This window comes from Rhea americana, unplaced genomic scaffold, assembly GCF_003343005.1.
Source record: "Rhea americana isolate MKP2758 unplaced genomic scaffold, rheAme1 scaffold_96, whole genome shotgun sequence".
Taxonomy (NCBI): Eukaryota; Metazoa; Chordata; class Aves; order Rheiformes; family Rheidae; genus Rhea; species Rhea americana.
The window spans coordinates 3386955-3410687 of record NW_028187155.1 but is presented as its reverse complement, the minus strand read 5'-3'; the positions used below and the strand labels follow the sequence as shown (position 1 = coordinate 3410687).

The 23733-nt window shown below is 42.6% G+C and overlaps 1 protein-coding gene across 1 annotated transcript in view; it reads left to right on the top strand.

The window, feature by feature from the left end:
• Positions 1-7: 7 nt before the first annotated feature.
• Positions 8-23733, top strand: part of MB21D2 (Mab-21 domain containing 2) — a 64246-nt gene continuing 40520 nt past the window's right edge. The window contains exon 1 of the mRNA XM_085325086.1: positions 8-358. Within this exon, the coding sequence (XP_085181212.1) occupies positions 148-358 (211 nt within the window). The 5' untranslated portion in view covers positions 8-147. The remainder of the gene's footprint in view (positions 359-23733) is intronic.

Sequence of the window (23733 nt, the reverse complement as noted above, 5' to 3'; positions counted from 1 at the left end):
TGTTGATCGCGGCGCCCCGCTCGGCTCCGCGCCGCGCAGGCAGCCCCCGCGCCCGGGCTGCCGCTGCGCTGCGGCGCCGCTTGCTTTCTTCCATCGCAGCCGCCTCCGCTGTTTCCCTCTCTCCCTTTCTTCGATTTTTTTTCCCCCATGAAGATGGCGGCGCCGCTCGCCAGCAAGGCAGGGTCCGCCGGCACCAACAGCAAGCCTCCCTTCCCGGAGCTGGATTTCCGATCGGGAGCCAGGGTGGAAGAACTGAATAAACTCATCCAGGAATTCACCAAGCACGACCAGAGGGAGTACGACGACCAGCGAGCCCTGGAGATCCACACGGCGAAGGACTTCATCTTCTCCATGCTGGGTAGGGCAGGAGCCGTGCAGGCGGGGGCCGCGGGCAGGGCTCCCCGGGACGGGGGCCGCGGGCAGGGCTCCCCGGGGGCCGCGGGCAGGGCTCCCCGGCCGCGCGGCACCGGCGGAGCCGCTCCCGCGCCGCGCCGGCGGCCGGCCGCGCCGGGAGGTCTCCGGCCGCAGGGCGAGTCTCTCCCTCAGCAAACTATCTTTTCCCATCCACTCCCTTTACCTTTTAGCAGCGATATATTTATAAGCACAGAGGAAAGGCTGCGTGGCAGAGCTGGCCGGTGCCCGATGGTGCGCCCAGCGAGCGGGGGGCGAGGCGAGCCCGACCCCTTATTGTTTTTCCCTTGACTGTCGAGACTGTAGGAAATACATTTTTTTTTCTTTGACTGCTTATCTTGGTTATTAGATTGGCTGATGCTTTTACAGGAGCATCCCCCTGAACTGTGTTTCTTGCTTGGGTTGCAAAACTTGCTGCGAGTGGAGCAAGTCAGATTGTGGCGGGGGAGTCCTCATCTGCGTGAAACTTTGAATCATAGGCAGGGATCCTTAAACTATAGTATAACAAGTGCTGACCGTTACGGAAATCACCTGGGCTCTGGCATGACTAAGGCTTATTGAGATTAACAGTGGAATGGCTAACAATTCTGACTCTTTAGGCAGTCAGTTCCTGATAAATATTTACCTTGTTTTGACTAAGAAATCACTCATCCAAATGGAGGGCTTCAAGATATGAAAGGATGCTCTTTTATGTTTAGTTTGGACCTTGGGATCAGTCTTCCAGATTTGAATCAATATCCTAAATATTTTTGCATATGAAATAACAACCTGGGTAAAAAGCAGGTGTGGTCTCAGTCAGTGGTTCTTTATAGCGCAGAGGTGCACATACACAAGTGCATATGGCACATACCAAATTGGAGTGCAGATAGCCTATATCCCATTTCTCATTCAGAAGCACAGACCTATCATATTGCAGTAGTAATTATTTTCTGTAACAAGGGAGTATCCTGTCCAGAAATCACTAATCAACTGCTTCTTCTGTAACCAGAAACATATGTACACTTACTAAAGCAGCATTTACCTGCCAAGCTGGTTATCTTGTAGGGTACCTGGATAAGCATAACTGCCTGCTTTGGGGTTTGCATAGCCAAATTTATGCATGCGTTGCTTTTTTACCCAGGGCTGGACAGGATATAGCAGACTAAATTTAGCTTGAGAACAAGGACAACAAGTTAAAAAGTCTGTAGCATGTATATTTATAGTTGCTGTTATAAATATTTTTCCCTTCCTGTTTAAAAAATGATGAGATGAAGCACGGGTTACATCGAAGTCCATAGGAGTTTTGTTATTGAAAACCTGACCCTACGGAAGTCATCTGCAATGATGATCTGATACATCTTTCAATCAGGGCTTTAAATAACTATCTGAGAAAGCAGGGCTGGATGGGATGAAGCAAAGAAGAGAAGAGAGAAAAAAGCCAGAACTGCAGTTTGAGATGAGTGGGTAGTAAGTAGAGAAAGCTTTATATTGCCCTGTTTAAGCATTGCTAGTCTTTGCAGAAGACAAAGACCACAGCATTTTTTGCTGCCTGCACTGGCAGGAGAAGACAATAGCAAAAAGACAGAAAGCTGAACTGTAGCGTACCTTGTATTTCTGCAAATCCACCTAAGTGCCTTGCCATTCCTGAAGACAGTGAGCCTAAGACTGTTTAGGACTGACATAAATTAGTGTGGCTAGCTTTATTGGTATAACAGATGGGAGATGAGCCTTGTTCAGTTTTACAAGTATGAACTAAAATGGGAATTTAAACCAGAGGTGCATTCCTGTCTGAGTTATATCTGGCAATTAACAAAGAGACCTGTTCCTGAAAAAGAAAGAGTCTTCAGGACAAAGCATAGGTTGGAAAAGGGCATAGGGATTTTTCTGGGTTGGCTCCAAAGATTGTATTTTTGGATCAGACCCTTCTTAGTTGGAACAGTGTTCTTGGCTCAAAACCAGATTAAATCTAAAAGGATTTAACTTACTAATAAATAACTCTTTCCCCTGAGCCTGATCTCTTCTATACATGCTCTTATCTCATCAGGTGATGATAGGAAAATTAAACGTAGCTTTCTGGATTTAATTACATTGGTGTGTAATTGGTGGATGAATGATAGGCCAGGAGACTTTGTGCAGGTTCTCAGATGTTGGTACTACAGATAACTTGGCCTCTAGGTCAGATCTTTGCTTTTTGTCTACACTAACTCTTGTTCCTCTATGTGTTGTCTTGCACTAGCTATTGACAGCTGAACTCTGGGAGATCTCAGGAGTTGTGCTATGATAAGATTAGGCAGATTTCCTGCTAATCATGCCTTTGTCCAAAATCTTGTCCCTGAAGCTTTGAAGCAGGATTGTAAATGACCAAGAAATCTGATGATCAGCAGGGGAACGAGCGTTTTCTGAATGTAGTCAGTTCTTGGGCATCTTGTCATAGTCACCAAGACAAAGTGGTCTTGCTAACGCTCTACCTGAAACAACAAATGTCTTTCGGAGAGCCTCTCCTGGGTAACTTCCCATACTTGTGCTGAGCTGTGTCTGAGGATTACTTGTCACTTTGACACAGGTATTGCTGAGCCTCAAAGGAGGAGGAAGCCTTTATTAATGAAGGAAAGGAGTAGAGGAAAGACTGTCTTGTGCTGTGGGGAATGGGCTGACTGGGGGTGACCAGGAACCAAGTCTCTCCCTGCCAGTCATGAGCCAGGCTAATTACTTCTCACTGTGGTGCATGTTTTTTGTGTTTAAGGTAAGATGAACAAGTATTGAGTGATGATATTGCAGTCAGTTATATTTTGATTTTTAAAGTACTTGCTGGTATTGTATTGGAAAGCACAAAGCACTGATGTTACAAAACCTTTCAGGGACCTGACCCTGACAGTAGTGTTCCCTGCCCCCTTCTTCAGTACAGATACTTCCAAGAAACCTCTTTAAATAAGATTTCCTCTCTTTCAGTTCATCACCTAAATAAAAATGTGTTGTAATGCACAGAAGTGCTATGAGACTTCTAAAAACCTCATGTATTATGCTCTTGAGAACTAGAATATTGCATACTTAATAGACCTTTGAAATTTCCAGTGCTAATGCTACCTTAAACCAGCTCTGATATTAGGGATACTGACTCATTTTATTTCTTAACAAGGGGAGGGGAAAAAAAAAAGAGCAAGGAGTTACGAATAAATACTGACTCTACAGAGCTACAGAGCTGTTTCCTCCACTCCAGGTACACACTGGCAGTCAGTCTTCTAAAGCAGTTCTCAGGCTCTTCAAACTGATATTTTATTTCCCTTTCCCAACAAGTGACTTTTTCTTTTCTGTAAAGAGGAGTGCTCCGGACACATCATGCCCTTCATTTCTGTTCTCTTTAGCCCCTTCTCTCCAAATCAGGGAAAGGCCTAGTTTAAAATGATGCCAAAGTGGCCTTTCTTTTTGAAGGTCTATGCTGTACTTTTTGTCACCTCAGTGGTTGCATCTTGAGTCTGCAGGAGAGGTCTGGAGCCGCCTGCCCAGATTTGCAGATCCCTGCAACTTAGAGCTGTTGACAAGACCTCTAGAGAGCTTGTATCAGCACCTGATACAGGAGAGGCTCTGAGCCTATTCTGAGAGTGCTTCTTGGCTCTGAACTTCAACAATTCACCTTTTCTGTGGTGTCTTCCCTGTGCTGAGCTGGGCATACTGATAGGTGTCTGTGGTAGAGGCAAGCCTTGTGGTGGAGGTATAGGTGGCATCAGGAAAAGGTTTCTACTGCCAAAAACAGCTTCCAGAAAGGAGCGAGTTACCCTGCTGRGTCCAGCTGTTCCTGGATGAATGACTCCTAAAACATGCGTGATGGAGGTGCACATTGCTGTGCTGAGATCACAGGCATCCTGACAACAGCTTGCCTTTATTGGCCTCTTTTACAAGAGAAGCATTTCATGGCCTCCTGTGTTCTTGGGCCCTGTATATAAGAACGACACTTTTAGTGCGACTCTGTCACCCACTGTATGGGTCTGTGTGGCATTTTTTTTCACCTTTCTCTAACTGGCATAACTTGCTGATGAAACCTTCTGTTGTAGACTAGACTTTTGGCATTGTTGGAAGTGTTACCTGCTGGTCTTCGATAAATCACAGAAATTCTCTGGTTTCTGTTGTAGCATTGAGCTAGTGAAAAAGCAACAGGATTGGAGTGATCTCTCTAGGGTTAAGTCTTTTGTGTGTGTGTGTGTGCCTTTTCTCAGGAGAGGCCAATCCTGATAGGAGCGCACTGTGCTCTGAGGCCTATGTTAATAAAGGCTCCCTGCTGACATTCCCTGTGCTGCTGAATGTATAATGCACGGCTGTTAAAAACAACCTTACTGTATTGCASATTTCATTTCTGGCTTCTGTTGGGCCACTTCTCCCTGCAGCCCACGTTTTCTGTATTTGTATATGAGCTTGAGCCCTCTTGTTTTAAGGGCAGAGTGCTATCCTGAAATATAGTGCTAGGAAAGCATTGGTAGCTGCTATTTGGTTGTAGCTACTAAAAGTCATCCCATTTCTTCCATCCTTGGGATTTCTTTCTGTGTAACTAGTTAAAAAGAATCTGTAGCCTCCTCTGTCTCTTTGTTCAAAGGAATTATTGCATGTGTGCAATGAAAATAGCTTGAAGATCTTTCAATTTGCTTTGAGATGCTGGTACTTCACTTGCTAACTACTGTTTTGAAACATTAGGCTGTAATGTAAAGTATTTAGTGTAATAGCTAGGAACATGTCCTGAGGGCACAAATTCTTGTGGCAGGCTTGTCAGACTGCCCACTGCCTGCCTGTTCCTTCAGTTTGTGAAAATATTTGTAAAAGATTTGGGTGAATACTTGCCAAGCCCAATTATGCAATTATGTTTTAAGGGCAATTTTATAATTATAGTGGAGGATGGTAACCAGGATACATGAATTGTTGGGTTTTTTTTGACTTTTCCTTTTTTTTTTCTTTTGTGTGACTTTGCATGAACACTAAAACATTCAGAGCAATTCTAGTCAGAAACCAGTTATTCAACTTTCTTTTAGGCAGCTGACTATTTTTATAGGTGAATCTAAATTAAAGGCAAATGCAACCGTGCTCAGGAAGGCTGGAGGACATGTTTTATTATAGCTTTAATGATTTATAAGACAGATGTGCACTTGGAAGCCAAGAGCTGCCCATAGGCAGAACCCAACCTGTAATCTAGAGGAGACTCAGAATGCAGTAGTCCTACCTGTCCTTCTCAGAGGGAATTTCCAGGCTGTACAGGTTTCTTGGATAACTGAGTCTGTTATCTCTAATTTTGATTTGACAAATGCCAGATCCTTTCTGACTTTGACCAGGTTGTACAGCCAAAATTTTTACATCTCTTCTGTGGTCCTGACATGTATAGTCTTGCTCCTGTGTATGTCCCAGTCTTTTTGCTGCAAAGATTGTTTTCCCAGGTACATCTCTAAAACCTTTCCCTGTCTTTCCTTCTCTGTCCACATCAAACCCTAGCTGTTTGTACTCTACAAGATCAGTTAGGTGAGAAAGTGCCAGGAAGAAATGTGCTTAAAACTGTGAGATTAGCTCTCACCTTCAGTCAAGGGAGGCTTTAGTTGCAAGGACTGCATGACCTGTGAGTGAGGTGATAACCACTGTTCCAGGCACGTCTTTATAGGATGTTGTGGTGGCAGCTGCAGGTGGAGGCTCTGGCGATTCCTGCCCCTTGAGAATGAGGAAAATGATCCACAATTGGGTCCATTACCTGTAGCTGAGTGATGCTAGCATTTCTTAGAAGGCAGCAGCAGCAGCTGTCCCACTGGACTGTGGAGATGCTAGTGTGGGGAGCAAGAGCTGTAGCTTATTTGCTATGAAAAGAGATGTTGAAGAATTGAGAACATTATGCAGGGTGACATCCTTCTTGAGCCAGGTTTTCCCTTAACAACTTAGAGCTGGAATGGGTTAAGTTCCATATTCCAAAAGAAAACCACTACTTCTGCTACCTACAGTAGCTTTGTTAGCTATCTTCTGAACAAGGAGATAAGAATCCCTGAGAGTAACAGTCCATTCGTCTGTACAATGTACATGTAGATGTTCTTTAATTTACCTGTATTTGGGGTAAGAAACAAGCAATATAGTAGATGGAGCACTGGGGAAGCAAGGAAGGTGCGAGCTGCCCTATTTTTTTCCTAAGAGGAGCATGGGATCTGTCATGGGAGCTAAAGCAGAAGACAGCTTTGGATGTGGTGCTCACAGAACTTCCTTTATTAAGGAAAAGGGAGTATGCATGCATGAGAACAAGGGTGTGGGAGCTGAGAAATGTTCTTTAGGTGATGCCTCTAGTTGTTTGCCCGAGTCTTGTTCTAGTCACTGGTGATATGATGTGAGTTCAAGAGACTCTAAACTGAAGCCTTATTGAAACTTGCAGCTGCGCTTTTGTAGGTTCCTCATCCTAACTATGAATTTCTTCATCCAGGGAAAGTTTATGTCTTCTGATGGCATAAGCCTGTCTTACTACACCACTAACAAAAATTGGGGTTTGAATTCTTTCTTTGCTAGTGTAACTGGAAGGCAGCTTATGAGGCATTCAAAATAAATCTTTCAGCAGCTGCTGATGTTCCAATTGATAGATGCTGCTGTGGATTTTGCTTTCTTTATTAAATTGATCACCACTATTTCCTTTCCTTTCTACTATGCTGTTGCATTCCTTTTAATTGCAAATAGAAAATGTCCTGAATGGATTAATCTGGATTTCTGTTTGGACCTTGGTACTTGAACCAACCTAACAAGTTCCTGAATCATGTGTTTCCTCATTAGATAAACTTTCTGCACTTCTTTCAAAGCACCATTTCAATGACTTTCTGATTATAAGGGAATTAAAATTTGCTGTGGCTTTCAGTTTGAGGAAGATTCTTTCCCCTCTCCCTACTGTATTTGACTTTTGAACTTTTAATAAATGCTTGACGCTAAGGAAGTTACAGCAATCCTGTTACTGCATTGTACATTATCTGCCAGACAGAGTGATTTTAGGCTAATTTTAGAGCATTTAATTAGAAGGTGGTTAATGCATTTCGTTGTGAACCTGCTGGTGTCAAAAGAACAATTTGCATACCATGAATGGGGGCTGATTAATTATATTAAGGTTCAGAACATGTATCTTGGAAACAGCGTTGATAGCTTCTCCCACCCACTCAGGTCTCAGGGCAGAAGTTTGGCCAGCACTAGGTGACTTCATACTGTAGAACAGGAGATGGTGGTACCCATTTTTCACTAGAAAAATGGTTCTATGGGTAAAACTCTTGAGTCAGGGCACCACAGACCTGTTTCATTCTGAGCTGCCCACATAGCCCTGTACCACTTTGCAAATCTAACAGTATGTTCTGGGATTGTGGTACTGTCAGAAGCCTTCCCCCATCTCTGCTTCAGCTCTCTGTGAAAATACAGTACTTGTGCCCTATTTTATTACTTGCTAGCCTCTGAAAAGCTTTGAGGTAGAGGCACACTGACCAGTTCAAGGTAGCTGTGTTCCTGCCTGACTGCTACAAATTATAGCTTTTTATTATTTATTTATTTATTTTCATTAAATATGGAAAGCTGAGAGTTTGAGTCCAAAGCCATTTGGGCACTGTAGCTAGAAATGCTTTGGGAATGAAACTCTTTAAACTCTTGTTATAGACTGCAGTCATCCTTTGCTGCAGAGAGGACTGGAGAGCTGTACCATTTTGGCCCTGCAGTATTGGAATAGTGAAGCACTACAATGTTGGCATTCTTCATTCTGCCTAGGCCATGCAACCCTCTGAGGCTGCAGCTGGAAAAGGAGGTCTGTTTTTGAGAGGCAAACCTCAGAAAGCATTCAAGTACTGAAAGCAGGTTGTTGCTCTGTCATTGTGATCTAGTGGCTTTGAGATCGAGTGCAGTTCAGCCTCTGAGAGAGAGATTATAATCTGACCTAGTTAGGCTGTTCTAGCAAGTAATCTTATTTTATACTGAAGGGATCCCAAAGCTCTGACAAATTAGTTTAAAGCGTACATCCTGGTTACAGTCTATGTGCCAATACAGTTTGGTAGAGTCTGGCAATGCCAGGGAATAGAAGGCAGCAGTTTGGGACAGAAAGCAAGGGAATAATGGAAGACATGGCCAAAGCTAGAAATTCTGCTAGGATTGCCATAAGAAACTGAGAAAGAATAGTTTTCTGTCCAATGACACCTTTCTAAGGTCATAATAAGTAGAAGTTCGTATGTGGGATGTTTTTGGTCTTAGAACTTCGCTACTGTGGCTTTCAGTCAGACCATGTGGATTTTCTTCCACCCACTGACAGAGTGAGACCTCATAAATGAGTTGATCCAGAATTGCTGAGTAGCTAGGGGACAGCAGTTGTATCCAGAAATAAGTTCCTGCTTTGCTGCAAAATCTGTTAGGCCATGTGCTTTTTCTGTTGTAAAGTGTCCTAACTCTCCCATATGTGTTGTAGGATCTTTTGGTGCTGCTCCACACCTCTCTCAGGGAAGAGGTTTTTGAGAGGTTTTTATCTCTCAAGGTTTTTATTCAGTACTGAAAATAAGATCTTGGTTAGAAAGTCAGTGATGGAAATTGTGAGGAAGTGATTGTATTAAACAACTGTCAAAAATATTAAGGCAAACACCATAATTAACCTACGTGGTTTTCCCTTCAGCAATGCTTCGCTTTGCATTTCAGTGGATCTCTTGACAAGCTGATGGTACTTTGGGTGATCCAGGAATGCAATGAGACCTCCTCCTGGAAATGAATCCTTTGCTAATAGCTCTGGCTGGGCCTGTTCCATAGGACAGATGCTTGGAGATATTTCAAGTTTGTTTTGTACCTCACTAATTAACCTACAACTTAGTGGTAGAACAGCAGGAAAGCTGCATTTGCTGACACTTCATGATATAATGATTTAATCCTTTGTGACACATTCCTGCTGAGTGTCAAAGCTGATAACTCTAATCTCTGTCCCTAGCTCAGTGTGACAGGAACCTGTTCTAGAGGGCATTTTGCAGGAGTTTGCAAGCTCTTGTAGGCACTTTGAGACCCATTCCTGTAAACATTTTTTTGTACATTGCCACTCTTCAGTGTGATTGTACAGTATTGCCTGGTGCACTGAGGCATGTGGAGTAGAGTGCAAGCAAACAAGCTAACTGATTGCATTCAAATGAAATAGGGCTTGTCTTGGGAGGAAGGGGAAATACCGTAACCTCCTTCTAAGCACACTTCTTCTTTTGCCAGCATTTGAAGCAGTGTAGTTATTACTAATTAAGAGGCGTCTAAACCCTCTGGTCCTTGTTACGTGTGATTCTGCAGTCTGGGTACGGGTCCAGATTGTACACCGAGATAAGTGTACAGCTACTATCCAGGGTTCAATGCCTGTGCTACAACCATCAGAGCAAGCTTCTGTTCTAGTACAAACAATGAATGTTTGGGAAGAATTCCTGGTTATTTTAAAGTTTCAGTTGATTGGTATTCATAAAACAATTTGCAGCTCTGCAGATAAAGGACAGAATGTCACTGTAACAACTCTTCAGGGGCTCTGTTGCCTTCCATCTCTGAAATCTGCTTTTTGAAAGTTGCATACAGTGTGGTGAATGGCAAATCAAGTATTGATATTTGTCCCTTGATATTTGGTCCTCAAAGCTTAAGTTCTGGAAATGTCCATATTTCATATAGACGGTAAGAGCAACCATGTGCTAAGCAATCACTAACCTGAGGAAAATAATAACACAAGTCTTTCTGCAAGTGCAGAACTTTCTGTCTTTGAACAAACTGGACCTTTGGAATTTTTTTCCGCGTAATAGCTATAATGCACTTCTAAGTGCAGTGAAGACAGAAAGGAGTGTTAGGAAACCTTGACATTCTTAAACACTGGATTTGACTGAGCATCTGTCAGAGGTTTGGGGGGTTTTTTTGTGCCAGTCTGTCTGTAAAARCTTTACTCTCCTATTTTCCTGATTTCCTAATTCCTAAATCCCTAATTTTCCTTGATACCCACTTTGTGCATAGAATCATAGAATCAGTAAGATTGGAAGGGACCTCTGGAAATCATCTAGTCCAACCTCCATGCTCAAGCAGAGTCACCTAGAGCATGTTAGACAGGGTTGCAGCCGGTTGGGCCTTGAATATCTCCAGAGAAGGAGACTCCACAACCTCTCTGGGCARCCTGTGCCAGTGCTCCGTCACTCTCTCAGTGAAGAAAGCACTGCATGTGTAAAGCATGCGGGTGAGGCAGCAACGTTAAACTGAAAAAGGCCATTTTCACACAGGCTTGTAATAGCAATGAATGAATATGTCTATGCAGTCATTTTGATTATCTTGGGAAATGGCGATTCGTGTGTGCTACGTAATGATTACCAAAAAACACATAGCAAAACTACTTGCAGATTATCAGAGCAGCAGATATTTAAGCTACTAGTTAGCCTGAAACCCCAAAAGAAAAAAAAAAGTGGCTTTGATCTTCCTAAACCTAATTTTTGCATCTGGAAACATAGAGCACTCTTGAATTGCTTTTTTAAAAAAAAAAAAAAAAAAAAAAAAAAAAAAGGTGACAATTCTCCCTCCTTCACTTCAGCTGCAGATAGGAGGTTTAGAATTGTCTTTTTGTCTAAGCTGCATCTTAATAATGCAGGTAAAGAAATGAGCTTTTTTAAAAATCAATTCTTACTCTGGAACCAGCCTTCTAAGACATCACTTGTGTATATGAGTCACTTCAGTCTATTGTGCTAGTATGCATCAGTGTGAGTTCTCAATCTTTTTTAACTAACTCTTTCTTTACCTTAGAAATGCATGTATGCCTTTTTTGTCTTATTTTGCCGAGAACAAATAATTTAGGTGGAAACATTCTGTTATCAAGTTCAGTGATGATAGTGCTCTAGAGTATGGGAGAGCCCATTTGAGAAGTGGTATAACTGAGGTGTGCAGGGGCAATCTCCTCCCTGCTTGGCAGAGCTATTCTGCTGTGATCAGTTTGGCTGTGCTGAGGCCAGCCCTGCTTGTTGAGGATTGTAGGAGTCCTATGGAGGGGATTTCTGTCTGAGGAAGACAGGAGCAGGGGAGACAAATGAACAAAATCCCCAGACCCACAGCACGTTGATAGACCTCCTGTTGTTCTTAATTTGCCTCTGTAAATAGCACTAGTTTCTGCTGTTGTGCACCAAGACAATAAAAAATAACAATCCTTAGCGTTTATACACCACTTCATGATCTTCCGAATGTTCAACACACTAACTAATTCAGTCAAGGTGCAAATATTATCTGAGCAAAGCTGCTCTTGTTGCTACCCGGGGGGATCTTTCCTTACAGCTGGGACAAAGCTTTTTCCCCTTAACTAGAGCTGATGGCAAGAATGTTCTTTACAGGAACTAAGTCTTTCTTCCCTAAGTTTCTAAGCCTTTGAATATAGCCGTGCTTGCACAGCAACTGGACTACTTCTCGGTCATGTGTGATACTCCTAAGAAAATTTTGCAGGACACTTGCCTACCTACAAGTTCTGTGCCACAAAGATAGGGACCTGGAGTTAACAGGTACATGGCTTCAGCAAATGTGTAAAGGTACTGATGCAGTAAGCTTGCGTAACGCCTTTGGGAAATGTCATCTCCCATGCATCTCAAACCTGTTGGTGCCGATGACCTCGTAGCAGCTCAGTGCAAAAAAGGTGTGGAGAGGAATGAATGTCTTTCAGTTCTGACCATGCTGGATCATCAGGCCATGATGATCCAGCAGACTAAAGAGAACTTAGAATGTTTCCTGGATGGTATATGGCTAGCTGGTTCATATTTTTGTAGATCCAGCACGTGCAAAAGCATCCATCTGTCTTTTGTGGCAGGAGAAAGCCCAACAGGAGGTCTGTTGCCTGATGTGTTTTGGGGAGTTTTACTGTTTGCTGTCCTGAATCCTGAGCATGGACTAATACTTGTAGCAGTAGGAATCTAATTTATCTTGCCTTTGACTTGCTGCCTTGACATTTTCTGTGTGTATGTGCAGTGATGGTGATAGGGAGTTTGATGTTTCTTAGTACCATTGAGCTGAAAAGGACTAGATTCACTCTTTATTTGAGAGAATTGCATTTCTTGTTAGCATCCCATTAAGGGGTTTAGGAGATAAGCATCTTTCCTTATCAGGGTCACATAATGACCTGCTTTTAGTGGTTTATTTTGGAAATAACTGTTTAGGAGCCTTTGTAAACTGGTGCCTGGTGCTGTGGAAGTGCCCTTGTGCTTTGTAGTTATAACCTTCTTTCTAATCTGTGAGGTTTTGTCGTAACTAGGTGACAGAATTTCTGGATGGCCTGTTTGTCTAACTGCTAGGTAACTTTCTTTTCAGAAGTGGTGCCTGTAGGCTTGACCCGTGACTGATTCTGAAAGAAAATTATAATTTTCATATAAAGGGTTGTACAAATAGGAATGCCATTAACCTCTTAGTGACCTAATTACTCAGGGAGGTAGCAGCRCATTTTGAGATGAAAACTCTCATCTGGCTACAGCTTTCCCTTCACCCAGCTGTGCATGGGAGAATAACAGAGTGTTTTTTGCAGGTGATGATTACTCTTTCAATGGCTTTGATACCCTCATTTTCTCTTTGAAGTTAATGTGCAGATTGCTAGGTGGCATCACTCAAAGTGACTGACTGAGCTGCTGCTGTATGTGAAGTGTCTCTCAGACAACTCATTTCCTGGTCAAACAGCACATTGGCTTCTGCCATAAGACATTTTAAGGGAGCTGCTCAGCTGAAGGAGCAAGATATTTTAGCAGTTTATTATTAGCACTGTCGCTGCCAAATACAGCTCTGAATCTGAGACTGAAAATGTTCGCGTTAAACGGTAKGTGTGAATGGCTTAAAAAAAAGGATTTTGTGATTGGACTAGCAGACTGATTTAATTTGTCATAGAACTTCTACAAAATAATAGAAATTAAGTGGCTACTTGTGCAGTTCATTTTCTCCAATTGCTACTTGTGTTTCTGTGCTAGAAATATAGGGGATTTGAAACCTTCTTTCACTTYTATATTTTGGTCTTTTGTGTCTGGACTTCCCTGCTACAATTTGAGCTCTATTTTTTCTAGTGTTAGTGTACCGTATTTCTTTTTAAAAGACCAGAAATCAAACATTTATTTCCATTTCTCTTCCATTCTAAAACTCTGAAAGGTTTAGTGACTCGAAATTTCCTCTTCTGAAGTTAGGACAAAATAAACTGAAAGCCATGGTCTTTGTTTCTTTTGTGTCCCTTCTTCCTGTTCCTTTTTCTCTTCATAGGAGCAGTGTTTGTGTACAGGTATAGAGCACTTCCAAACACTTTTCTTCTGCATTTCTGATTGTGCTTTTTGCTCTAAAACATTCCCCTGCCCATCCTGTTTGAAGGGATTAGGTCTAACAAACCAAATCTAAAATATCCACATTTTTTCCTGCCTTCCTCACAAGGCTTAGCTGTACTGCCTAGCTGAACAAACCCCACCTTTGTCTTTGCCTTGGAAGAAGAAACAAGCAGGCTTGTTGATTCCTGCTGCATTAACTCTATCCTCCTCCCTCAYGCTGATGTAGTGATTTGGGAAAGGCGGGAGAGCATGGAAGCTGCTTGCTGCTGTTTTCATGAGACCTCCCAGGAGGCTGCTGCAGCAAAGTTCTCCTGTACTCTGGCCCCAGAGACAGCACTTGGGCTGTAACAACTGGAGAAGCACAAGCAAAAACCYTTTATGCAATAGTGCATGGAGAAGGGACACTCAGGGCAGTAGGCTGAGAACACTGAAGATGCCCCAAAGAAAGCCCTAAAGAGACATGGGGTGGTGTCCATGCTGTGACCTCTGTCCCGTGGCACATCTGAACCTGAACGCCCACCTAACAACCCCTGAGCCACCAAGAGCCTGCTCTGAGCATTCCTGCTTGTGCTGGGGAATTTCAGGAATGTGGACTTCAGCACTACGTGGGGCTGCCGCTGCTCTCCCTCTGTTCAACAGAGAGCTTTGGAAGCTGTGGTGGGGTTTGTATCGCCATGATAAAGCCTCATTGTAATTGTTTGCAGCATTATTTAATTAAAGATGTATTTTTTGGGGATAATGTTCCATTAGAACAACAGGAGCSAACTTCAGAGAATTGGAGAGAGGCCTCTTCCCTTTCCTGGCATAGCAGAGCTTCACCTCTCTCCCTTCACTTCCCCCTCTCCCAATCTCTTTGTTTTTAAGGCATTACAACTTTAGTGACTAGGCTATTGAGGAGGCTGCAATTAGTAGTGTATTGCCCCAAATTACAGTTTCATTTAAAGGGGAAATTTATCCTGCTATTGATCTAAGGAAGTAGAAGGAGAAAGTATAGGGGTGAATGAAACTAGTATTGCTGATGCACACCTCTCTCCTTTGCTGTCCCCTGCATGCTAAAGTAGCCTTATTTTTAGCCTCCAGCTACTTGAATTGCTCCTGCTGGAGGATAAGGGAGGTCTGCTGCTGACCTATATGGGAACAAGATCCCATAAGCTGGTCATAAAAATCTCATGACCTGCTTAGCTATGTCTACTGCTCTTTGTCTTGTATGGCATTGCACTGTGTGCATCTCATACAGCGAGACAGCCCGAGGCTGTGGTTTTGAACTCCAACTGCGGATAAGGCGGCAGGAGGTGAGGGAATGCCCTCCTTAGTCCCCTTTCGAGCTTCTAAAAGGTCCTCCTCTTTACATTCGAAACCTGCTGACACAGGGAAGCAAAAAAATTTGTGTCCTCAGCATGGCAGGGTAGCCGCATGACTGGCATCTCTGAAAGACCTCGACAGTGTATTTGGGAGTCCCATCCCAGCTCTGCCAGTGCAGAGTTCATACACATGCAGGCATTCGTTCTGTGCCACACTTGATTACTGGAAAGTCATTCAAGCTATCTGAAGTGCTAACTACAGTATAACAAACAAACTAGATCCAAATGAGACTCCAGTGATTCTGCAGGAAAACATCAAGTTATTTTTAGAGCTGTTGCTATTCTCTCCTGTACCAGGGAGGGTAATGCCCCAGTTTTGTACTGCAGTTCATCATTGTTCTGCCTTATTACTCATTTATTGATCCTGCCTATTTTAACTGGCAAATATTGGTTGCATTCACTGGCCTGAATACCTCCTTCCCAGCCCTGTGTCTTCTCATCTAGGTGCTGGAGACAATCCAGGGCTTGTGTTTCTCTACAAAATATACTTAAAATTGATGCTGATCGCCTTGCAGCAAAGCTATTTCTGTCTTGCTGATGGCCTGACTTGCAAGCTGAAAATGTCTGGATAGAATTTATTATACTCTGACCATTAAATTTTAAAACACTCTTAATGGTAGATGTTAAATCACTGCTGTCCCAGTTCCAAGCTCTGTGCAGAGTTCCTGAGTTCTTAGGAAGACATTTCACCTGCCTGCAATCTGTGACAACCCTTGGTTTCTGAAAAGGACAACATCAGGTTACAGGGCCGTTCACAGGACAAGCAAGCAGTACTTTGGTGAGGGACCTCTAGGCCATCTGACCAGTGGCTGGCCAATGTCCAGGCATCCGACTGGTTCTTGTGAGCAGAGCCGGGCAGATCTGGTACAGTTGTGGTGTGAGCGAGAGATGGTTGTGTTGGTGTCAGGGTGCAGGCACTCCACTGGGGCACAGGGTTTGCGTGGCTTTGCTCTTGGCTTTGTTCCTCCTTGACTGAAGCATCTTTGTAACAGCAAGCAAACAAGTCCAGTGCTTGGCATTTAGCTGCTTACAAGAAACTATTTTATTTTTGTACGTGCCTAATGAATGCTGAACTGTTCAATGTCACTCAGCATGGCTTTGTCCCTTGCTGTTGGGAGCCTCTTTAACTTTCCATTAAGGCTGGGAAAATGCTGCCATGAGGTCCTTGGTGGGTTTTGAAGGCTGCTTCTTTGAGTGTGACTTGAGATGAACATTCTCCCACCTGAAAGGGGACATGGATGCTGTTGCCTGTCACCTTTGCTTGGAGGGCACTAAAAGCACTAAGGCAGTATCTAATATTTCTCCAAACACTCTAGTAATCTTGAAGTGCTTTTCAGCTTCTTGCAGAGACAGACACAACAAGTGTGCATGCATTGACTTCCTTCTCAAGGAAATGGAGGTGTCTTGTTCAACGTTGCATATGTTTGCAGGGGAAGTAAAGGCCTATGCCTTTCACATGGCTCCATCCTCCTCATAGTAGCCTAGTGTGAGACTTTCTTTTCCATCAACATGAATAATATTTGCTGTGTTTTGCTTTCTTTCTCCCAAAGCTGAACTTCATAAAAAATCATCACCCAACATTAGGCTAGTGGGAAATGTTTGAGGTCAGTGTATCAAAAAAAAAAAAAAAAAAAAACCTACAAAATTTTATTGTGTGCCGTGGCAGAGTTTTTTAGAGGCTGAGCTTGACCAAAGTGAGGTATCTCCAGTTCTTGCACAGCATTTAAAACCATTGTTCATAGCAGTATTTGCAGTGATGGTAACTGGAAGTAAAGCTCTGTAGCCAGAAGCTTAAAACCGCCTTGTGTTCAAGAATTTCCCTCTACTGGAAGATCCTGCTCTGAGATTTGCTTACACTGGGAGAAACAGGCAAGGGTAGAGAATGGTGATGCTGGACCAGGAGTTTAGGTAAAACTACTTGCGGTCAGAATGCTTTCCCAGAGTGTAGATGCCTGCCTCAAGATAAACAGAAACTCTGGCTTTTTATCTGCTTATTCTCATATCTTAAAAGCTTGAGCAGACCATTTTAACAGTGCTGCCATATGATTTCTTCCCACATTAGAAGGAAAAGTAGTGGACATGGACATCTCAGTGTCCTTGCTTCTGTCTGTCTGGACTAGTCCCATCAATTAAATAGGAGCTGACATAGTCATATTTGAAGGTCAGCTGTTTTATAACGTAATATTACTTTTTTTTTTCCTCTGGGCTTATTATCTCCTTCCAACCTGCAGCTCGGCACCATCTGGTGCAGGCACACAAGGGAGGAAGATTAGAGGAAAGTAAAGCAGCTTTGTTTGCTTCCCCCTTTGCTTCCGATGTACAGAGGAATGGGCAGTCTCTTACAATATTGAATTTTAAGTGGTGGGAAGGGCCGGATCTTGCCAGCCATCTAGGGGAGGGTGCGTTTACCAGTGATCTGTTAGGAAGTGTGTCATGATTCCTTAAGGGACTTATGTAGCCATAGACTGCAATTTGTTGCATTTTATTTTATATTTAACTACTCTTTTTTTTTAATGGCTTGTTTGTATCAGCATCTATGTTTTTCTTATGTGTCCTTTGCCAAAAGCACTCCTGAATGATTTACATGCACAGTGCTAACCCAGGCTACAGTCTGCTTTGGTAGTGAGGTGCAGTGAATGCTTGTAGTGCATTTACACTCCCCAAAGCTGCCAGGCAGACACAGCACAAGCATGTTCTGCTGCACAGGGAGGTTCATCTGCCCTGATGGTGTCCATCAGCACAGACTAAGGAGATGCTCTGTTGCTTATCCATCCTCAGGCTAGCAAGGGAAGCACTTCCATCTGCAAATAGCGCTGGTTGTTTCCCTTTAATACACAGGGTCGAGTCTTCACTCAAGCTTTCCCCTGCATCCCTCCATCTGGAGGTGTGATCACTCTCCATTCAAACTGTGTGCTAGCTGTTTTCTGTAAAAGCAAAGCTCTTTTCTTTCCAATAATAAAATGATGATAATTAAGGAATGCTGATCTTCTAGGTCAACAGGATTACCTTCAAACCAGTATCTTATTGTTTAGCTTCTATGCTCCAAATTTTGCATTGGCTTGTTTTGAAAAATAATGTCTCTAGCCATAAATAACTATTTGTTTAGCTATTTGGAAATGATAGCTAATTGGTGTGCACTAGTTAGATATGAATAGCCAAGCCAGGTTATGAAAACATTTGACTTGCTCTGTGATTCATGCCATGTAGATGGCACTATATGGTAAAGCATATAATGTGCACACAGACTCTTTGTTGTCCACCTTTTCTCTGCTACTTTGTAGCAATCTTCCAAACTGAGATTTTTTTTTTTTTTTCAGGTCAAGGATACTTTATACAAATGCCAAGTTCCTGGAGAGAGGGTAATTCAGTTTTGAGGGCTTAGGAGTGTTGGTTGGTTGATTTTATTTTTTTCTTTAAAGAAAAATCAAAATAAGTTTCCTCTCCCTCCCACTATGGAAAGAATCTTGAAAAGAACTAACAGCAGCAGACATCTTAAAAAGGAAGATTTGTTTGGGGAAAAGGAGGGAGTTCAAGATTTTTCAGTGTTTTACGTTGGCAATTCTACATGCTTTCTTATTTCTTCAGCTAACTCTCAGAACTGGGCAGGATGCATAGGTAGAGTACAATGCTGAGGGCGTTGGTAGGCTCCAAGTCATTTCTGCGGTGCAGGAAAGCTCACTAAGCACTAGCTTGCACATACTTGATGGCATAGTAGAAGGGATGTCAGTGCTTGATGTACAGTAGATTAACAACTTGAAGTCTTGTTCCAAGCAAGCATTTTTGTATCCCAGGTTAGTACAGAGCAGCTTTGCTGCTGGCCTAAATAACTAATTTAATTTGAGGTTTTCGTGCTTGATTATGCTCCCTCGAGTTAAGGAGGCTTGAAAGTGAAACTCCTGAATTAATATTGAATGCCAGCATTTTGATTTGATTTCTTGGATTTACTTGCTTCAGACTGGTTGTGCTATGAAACTCTGCAAGTCATGTAAGAAAAACCACATAAAGTGCAATATGCCAAGAGAGATGGATTGAGAATTTATTTACTGTCTTTATAATTGTGCTGGACTTTTTTATGGAATCGTGGTTGCTGCTTCCTTAAGGGAAACTCAGTCTGTCTAGTAAAAGAATATCTGAAAGCTATAATTTATAACAGAAAAACATTTGTCTTCTTTCATCCATTTTCTGGTGCAGTTCTTTCCACTGTAGTCTTTGAGGATAGGATTGGATTTTTCCTCTTATAAATGAGTGTAATGTACAGTGTTTCTTCAGTATCTTTTTCAGCTTTTCCTATCCTCAGCATCTCAATTTATACAAAGTTCTTCCTGGGGAAGATCCATGAAAAAAAGGAGCAATGGTCACTGCACTTGACAAGATTGTAGGAATAAAGTGCACTTCCACAAGTCATGGGACAGATTTGAAATCCCTGCATGCTACAGTAAAGAGCTGAGAAGGTAGTTGCACACAGTCAGAGAGGCTAACCATGTCACCACAGTCTTCCTAATGTGAAACTTCGCCTTTTTAACTTGAGTTTAAAAATACTACTGTAGATCCTGGTTTGCAGCTCAACTCTGAAACTAGTGCTGTGTGTTATTAATCACCTAGAAAGATGTTTGCACCTTCTTTTTACCTCTTGCTTTTAGCACTTTTCTTGAAGTGACTCTCAACAGCATTTGTGTCTTCACTACTCTGTCCACTGTAGTTTATAGCACATTTTACTTTCTGTCCAGACTGGCTCAGTTCTTGCTGTGCTGTGGCACTATGTAAGTAAAAGGAACTGCTTTGTGCTCGCTTGCAATGAGGGAAGACCAGATCTGGGAGACTCCTGAAATGGTGCTTGTGGAGGGGGAAGGAAAGCAAACAGAGGCATGACTGCAACATAACTCCTAAGACACATTTTTGTTTCAAAATTCAAGTGAAAATTCGGGGGTTGTGGGAAGGGGCACGTATAATGAAGCTGCACGTGGCATTCAGGATTGGGCCCCTGGTTTGTAAAGCACTCTAAGGCATCCTTCTGGATGAACATTACCCTACAAATGTCATTTCTTTACAACTCCCTGGAGCTATAAAACAAGTAAACCTATTACTCTAATTTCCAAGTTTATTTTATCCAGCTAAATCCCCCCTTAGGTGTTTTGTTGTTGCCTGTTGTTTTTTAACTGGAGTAAAACCAGCTTTTATGCTGCTGCTTTGCCAGGCACTGGGAAATGTTATCACTAGCATTCTTTCAGCAAAAATAGATTCAGCCCAATGGTTTAACATCTTAATAACATGCAGTATCTTCTAAAAATTTTCTGCCTGTACTGAGACTCTGGAAGTGACAGTTTTGCAAGCATTCTGAAATTGCCACAATATATCTCTAGTGGCATTACTGATTTATCTCCCTCTAATTACTGGTACACTACTTCTGTTTAAAATGGGTTGAGCCCAGTGCCTAGTTGTCTGTATTGTTCAGCACATGGGAAGATTTTAAACTCCAGACATGTTTTAGGTTACCATTTCTCATCAGGGGAATGTTACTCTGTATGATGTTTAATCGGRTTGATGGATTTAAATGCAACATTAATATTCATATCAGTTGACTTGTGCTGCTTGTTTTGTCAATCACCCCTTTACAGCATGCGATTGACAGCCTCTGCTATGGGAAGCAATGATTTTTCTGCCCAGCTCCTAGCTATGCTGGGCATTTATTCTGTCTCTGAGAGAAGAATGGATCAGATAGCAGATATTTTTCCCTTCAGATGAGAAGGACCCCAGGTTGAATACCTAGATATGATTTTTTTTCTTTCCCCCACTTTGCAGATCCAGTATGTGCATTTCTGAACACTCAAAGCTGTACAACTCTTCTAAAAATGTTATCACTTCTATTATATTATGTTGGCTTTGAGCTTTGGCCCATCACTGTGGCTGTGATCCCTTTATTAAAAGAATTCATGTGTGGTGATATCCAAATCATGACATGTGAAGGACATGAACTGTTAGCAAAAGCAGAGCTTGGTGTTCTTGCGCTATGTTTTGTTGTGTGGTGTGGTGAGTGCAGTGGGAGACAAAAGATAAAGATGCAAAGGTCAGGGGGAGATTTGTGCAACAATATGACAGTGGCAGTTTGAAGCCCAAGTGAGAGAGTTGTGATGTGTTTGGAAAGGCTGGTGAAGCTCCTCCAAGGGCTACCCTCATCCAGCCCAGAAATGCATGGCTAAGCCAGAGCCGGGGTCTTGTGGCCCATGCCTATTTTCTCCTAAAAGATCCTCCAGCCCTCCTTTATTTTCTTGGCTATCTGAGGAACTAATGTGCTGCACTTAAACTCAGAATGGACCCAGAGAAAGGTTCTCCTTTACTCCAACTACTAATCCTCACATCTTTTTTACCTATTCCAGTTAGGTAGAAGGATGTAGCTGAATCCAATATGTCTAGCACCAGTAGTACCACAGACCCAAATCAAATCAGGAGCTGCGGGTGATGGACCTGGTGCTTTTGGTGCAGAAGGTTCCAGATGAGATCCCAGCTGCTGCTGTGCTTCTGCATCTGTGGAACAGTTAGGGAGTGAGGAGCTCCTGGGTCCTCTGTGTGGATTGCTATAGCTGCAGCTATTCGGTCAGCGGGAAGTAGCACTCCAGAGTTCCTTTTGTGTTTACGTGGCCTTGTTGAAGGCTGTTTTGTCTAGTGGACTTGCAAGCTTGCTCGTTTGCTTTTAGAGTCCAATGGGAGATGAAAAGAAGGATAAGAATTGTTATTCAGTTCATAATGTAACTTTACCACCTGAAATTCCTCTTAGACTTCTCAATTGTTTTACTTCCAAGATCTTTCTGAACAGATTTCTGACTTTCCATTTCAAGAACAGTGTAAGACAGAATCACTTGGCTTGGATCATTATGAAATTCCCTAATCTACATATTCATATTTTATTTTGCGTCAGTTTCTAAGTCTTGTCTTCATTGGTATTGAAAGCWTGAAGCCAAGGTTGATGAGAACAAACTTAAGCTGTGCTCAGTCCCTGCTTAACTTTTTGCTGCTTTTGAGGGAGGAATGTGAGCGAAAAAAGCCTTTTACTCTTTCTTATTCACCTCCCCATGAAGCATCCCAATACAATAAGAGGTTTTAATTTGCATTTTGAAGAGTTGAGAGCTTGGTCACTGATTTGAAATGGTGTACTGTGCCTGGTGGTACTAAGTACTCTGCAGAGAGTTTGGGTTACTTTAGGTCTTAGTCTTTTCTCCTGGATGACAGGAGATGCATACCCCTTATGGGCACGAATATGGCTGAGCATACTCTCCCAGGAGAGGTTGAACACATAAAGTTTCCAGATGTATGGGGACAGGAAAAGAGTCAGTATGATGATAGCTAGCTTTGCTACCCCAGATTTGTGCTCCAGAAGAGGGTACTGCTAACAGACACCTTCATGTAGCTCCTGGTACTGGGGTCACAGGGGCACCCACRCTGCTGGCAGATCGGTGAGGAATGGACCAGCAGTACTGCTTCATCTGATACACCTCCTGCAAAACCATCATACAAGCACTAGGTTAATGGTTGCCAGTAATACTTAAACTAACAGTATTTGGTGGAGTGCAACAGAGTTAAGTTCTTTATGTGTTGTGTGTCAGACAGAGGCTTCTAGTTTATATTGTCAGGACTACTAGGAGTTCTTGGTTGAGGAGAGAGCCCTCGGTACTTGTCTATACAAAGATTGATAGAAAGCTGTTATCTTTGCCTTGAAGATACCCTTAGGATATAAGTAGCAAAAGCGTTTTAAGTGATCCTGTGCCTTGTGCTCCTCTGTTAAGTTTCACTTTTATTGGGTTGTTTTAGCCGCTGATTGAACTGTTTGCCGTTCTTTTTATTGCTTCTCTTTGCGTCACAGCAATAATACCTGCTGATCATCTTTCAGCATTTGTCCTATTTGTTATTAGAAGTTCCTCTGTAGATGAGCTTGGAGTTTTTGCTCACTGTTTCTAGCAATAACTGAGATGGTTTTATAAGTTATGGAGAATAAACTGGATTGATTTCCCTTTTGTAGCCTGGACTAGAAATGCCAATTCTCTTGGTCTGCTGTGYGCTCAAGGCCACAAGTCAAGCTGCTATCAATTATACTCACTCCTCYTTTGAAATTGCTGTAGAAAAGATGCTTTCCAGATCATACATGTGGAACAGATGTGGTTGATATTACTAGATGATTCAGCTAAAACTGATGCCAAAACAWCTTCCAGAACTCTCAGCTGGTTATTGGGTTGAGCAAAGGAGTAGCTCAATAAAAATGCTGGACTGGCTGTGGTGTCTGTGTCTGTCTGTAACTGCAGCCATGCCAGGTGTGGTTCCCTTTGATTTAYCAAAGGTCTAAGAGAGAGACAGGATGACAGGTGCATGGAGAKGTCTCCTACAACAGGGTCTAGGGAAGCACTGGGTGCTCCCAGCCCAGGAGTATCATAGGAATAAAGGAATGCCATTGCAATTGGCTTGGTTAATGTGTGGGAGTATTTGCACACAGTCTGTGCCTAAACTGTGCRCTGCTTCCCCCTGCAAATGTTTCTTTATTGTCAGGTAGTATCAGGATAGAGATAAACTTGAGTCTATTTGGCCAGCTGTATTTCCTTCTAGCTTCTGCTGAGATGGARGAAATTCTGTTTTCATAAATAAAAATGTGATTAGCTTACCTATTTTTCCCTTTGCAGTTACAGTTGGCATTCTCCCAGAGAGCTGCTAGAATAAGTATTTTGAGG